The sequence below is a fragment of the Empidonax traillii genome, unplaced genomic scaffold, assembly GCF_003031625.1.
Source record: "Empidonax traillii isolate 1590-97213 ecotype Southwest subspecies unplaced genomic scaffold, ASM303162v1 scaffold2128:size72475, whole genome shotgun sequence".
Lineage (NCBI taxonomy): Eukaryota > Metazoa > Chordata > Aves > Passeriformes > Tyrannidae > Empidonax > Empidonax traillii.
The window spans coordinates 16,396-18,833 of record NW_020957321.1 but is presented as its reverse complement, the minus strand read 5'-3'; the positions used below and the strand labels follow the sequence as shown (position 1 = coordinate 18,833).

General features: G+C 54.0%; 1 protein-coding gene across 1 annotated transcript in view; it reads left to right on the top strand.

Annotated features, from left to right (window-relative positions):
• Positions 1-2,438, top strand: part of LOC114071589 (exocyst complex component 6B-like) — a gene marked incomplete at both ends in the record, with an annotated part of 58,954 nt that overhangs the window by 48,282 nt on the left and 8,234 nt on the right. The window contains one exon of the mRNA XM_027909435.1: positions 879-990. Coding sequence (XP_027765236.1) covers positions 879-990 — 112 coding nt within the window. The remainder of the gene's footprint in view (positions 1-878; positions 991-2,438) is intronic.

Here is a 2,438-nt window from a genome sequence, read left to right as displayed (position 1 = left end):
TGTCACAGAACCAGGAATATTCAGGATGGGAAGGGACCCACAGAGTCCAACTCAGATGTGAATGGCCCGGTTTGAGGGATTTCAGTGCAATTCCCAGGCAGCAGCACAAGGAAGGGCCGGAATAACCTCAGGAATGGAGCTGGCCAGAACATGGGGAGGATGAGCAGTTTGAGGAGCTGCTGTGAGCTCGGAATCCCTGTTGGAGGAGGCTCAGCCCTGCCCTCCCGAGCTGCAGGCCCTGCTGGAGCAGCACTTGCAGCAGATGCACCGAGCCAGCACTAAACAGGCACAGAAATTTGGGAAGTGGAAGCAGGACACGGGCTGGCAACACCTCTTCCCATCCCAGCAGGACCTCCACCAATCTGGGTGGGTTTCCCAAATTTTCTTCAGAAAGGGGAGACACTGGAGGGGCACAAAGACAAACCCCCGAATTCCAGCAGTGCTGAAGTTGCAACCACCTGGGAAAGGGCAGGAATGTGTGGTAGGAGCTTCCAGTCTGATGCACCAAGGGCTGGAGCCAGGCTGGGAGAGCTGGGGGGGTTCCCCTGGAGAAGAGAAGGCTCCAGGGAGAGCTGAGAGCCCCTGGCAGGGCCTAAAGGGGCTCCAGGAGAGCTGGAGAGGGACTGGGGACAAGGCATGGAGGGACAGACACAGGGAATGGCTTCCCACTGCCAGAGGGCAGGGACAGATGGGAGATTGGGAAGGAATTGTTGGCTGTGAGGATGGGGAGGCCCTGGCACAGGTTGGGCAGAGAAGCTGTAACTGTTGTGTGGATGATGATGGGGGAGGCAGGAGAGTGTTGGGAAGCAGGAGGATGAAGGTGATTTTCTTTTCACAGAACACTTTGCAATCCTCTCTTGCAATTCCCCCTTTTCCAGCTCCACCGAGGTCGATGACATGATCCGCAAATCCACGAACCTGCTGCTGACCAGGACGCTGAGCAACTGTTTACAGAACGTCATCAAGAGGAAAAATGTGGGGCTGACAGAGGTGGGACGTGGGTTTGGGGTGGTAGGACAAGGGGGAACAGCCTCCAGCTGAAGGAGGACAGGGATAGATGGGATATTGGGAAGGAATTGCTGGCTGGGAGGGTGGGGGGGCCGTGGCACAGGTTGGGCAGAGAAGCTGTGGCTGCCCCTGTGCCCCAGAGGATCATCCCAACCCTCCTGCAGCTCTGGCAGCCTTGGGGCCGTGCCCACTGCCCTGGGGAGCCTGGGCAGTGCCAACCACCCTCTGGGGGAAGAACCTTTCCCTGAGATCCACCCTGAGCCTGCCCTGGCACAGCTCCAGCCATTCCCTGGGGGCTGTCCCTGCTCCCCCCAGAGCAGAGCTCAGTCCTGCCCCTCCTCTGCCCCTGCCCAGGCAGTTGGGACTGCAGGGAGGTCTCCCCTCAGTCTCCTCTTCTCTGACCTCCCACTGGGATTGGGATCATTGCTCACTTGGATCATGCCAGCTGTGGGTTTCTTGCCTGACTTTTCCTTTCTCCCAGACAGAAACCCCAAAGCTTCTCTGGGCACCCTGTTCCAGTTCTGCACCACCTTCCTGATGTCTCTCTTCCTTCCTAATATCCACACCAAACCTCCCTGATGTGACCATCACCCTTCCCATGTCATCCAGCACCACCAGGAGTTGGGCTCTGTGATCTCTGTAGTGCCACTTCAGTATTTCTGTGCCCAAACCCCTTAAATCGCTGATTAATCCAACCTCATCCAGAGCTGTGGGTGTTTCAAAACCATTCCTGCAGAGGACGTGGCTCCAGACGACGCTCCAGCAATCCAATTATCATTTAATAATAGTTCCAAAGCAATTATAATTAATCCAGCCGTGTGATTCCTTCAGGGTCTGGAAGGGATCTGGTCACCACCAGCACCCTCCCAAAAGCCAAACCTGGTGGTTTCTTTGTTTGCCTCGGTGTGATGCTGCTGGGTGTCACTCCAGGTGTGGGTTATTTAGGGTTCATTGGCAGACAGAAGAGGTGTTTTTTTGTTTTGTTTTGTTTTTGCCTTCTGATTTGTCAGGGCAGATTTTTTTTTTTTTTTTTTTTTGGGAAGCCGGTTGGGTTTGGGCACGGCTGACACGAGCCCGGAGTGACAGCTGAGTGCAGGAAAGTCATTAGAAAATAATCATCTCCTGTGGTATTAGTGGCTGTCATGGGAAAGGCTTTCACCCCCAAATTACCTTTTATTTAAGTTTCTGCTGTTGGCAAAGGAGGAGCCGCTCTGAGTCCGGAGCGAAGCCCGGTGTGTTTGCACAGCACCAGCTTTTCACGCCAGCGTTCCTTGGATTGAACCTGGCACATCCCTGGCTTTGGGAAGCATCACAGTTGAACCCCTTTTTTTTTTTTTTTTTTTTTTTTACCTTTACAGCTTGTACAGATTATTATAAACACCACCCATCTGGAGAAATCCTGCAAGTTCCTCGAGGAATTTATCACCAAC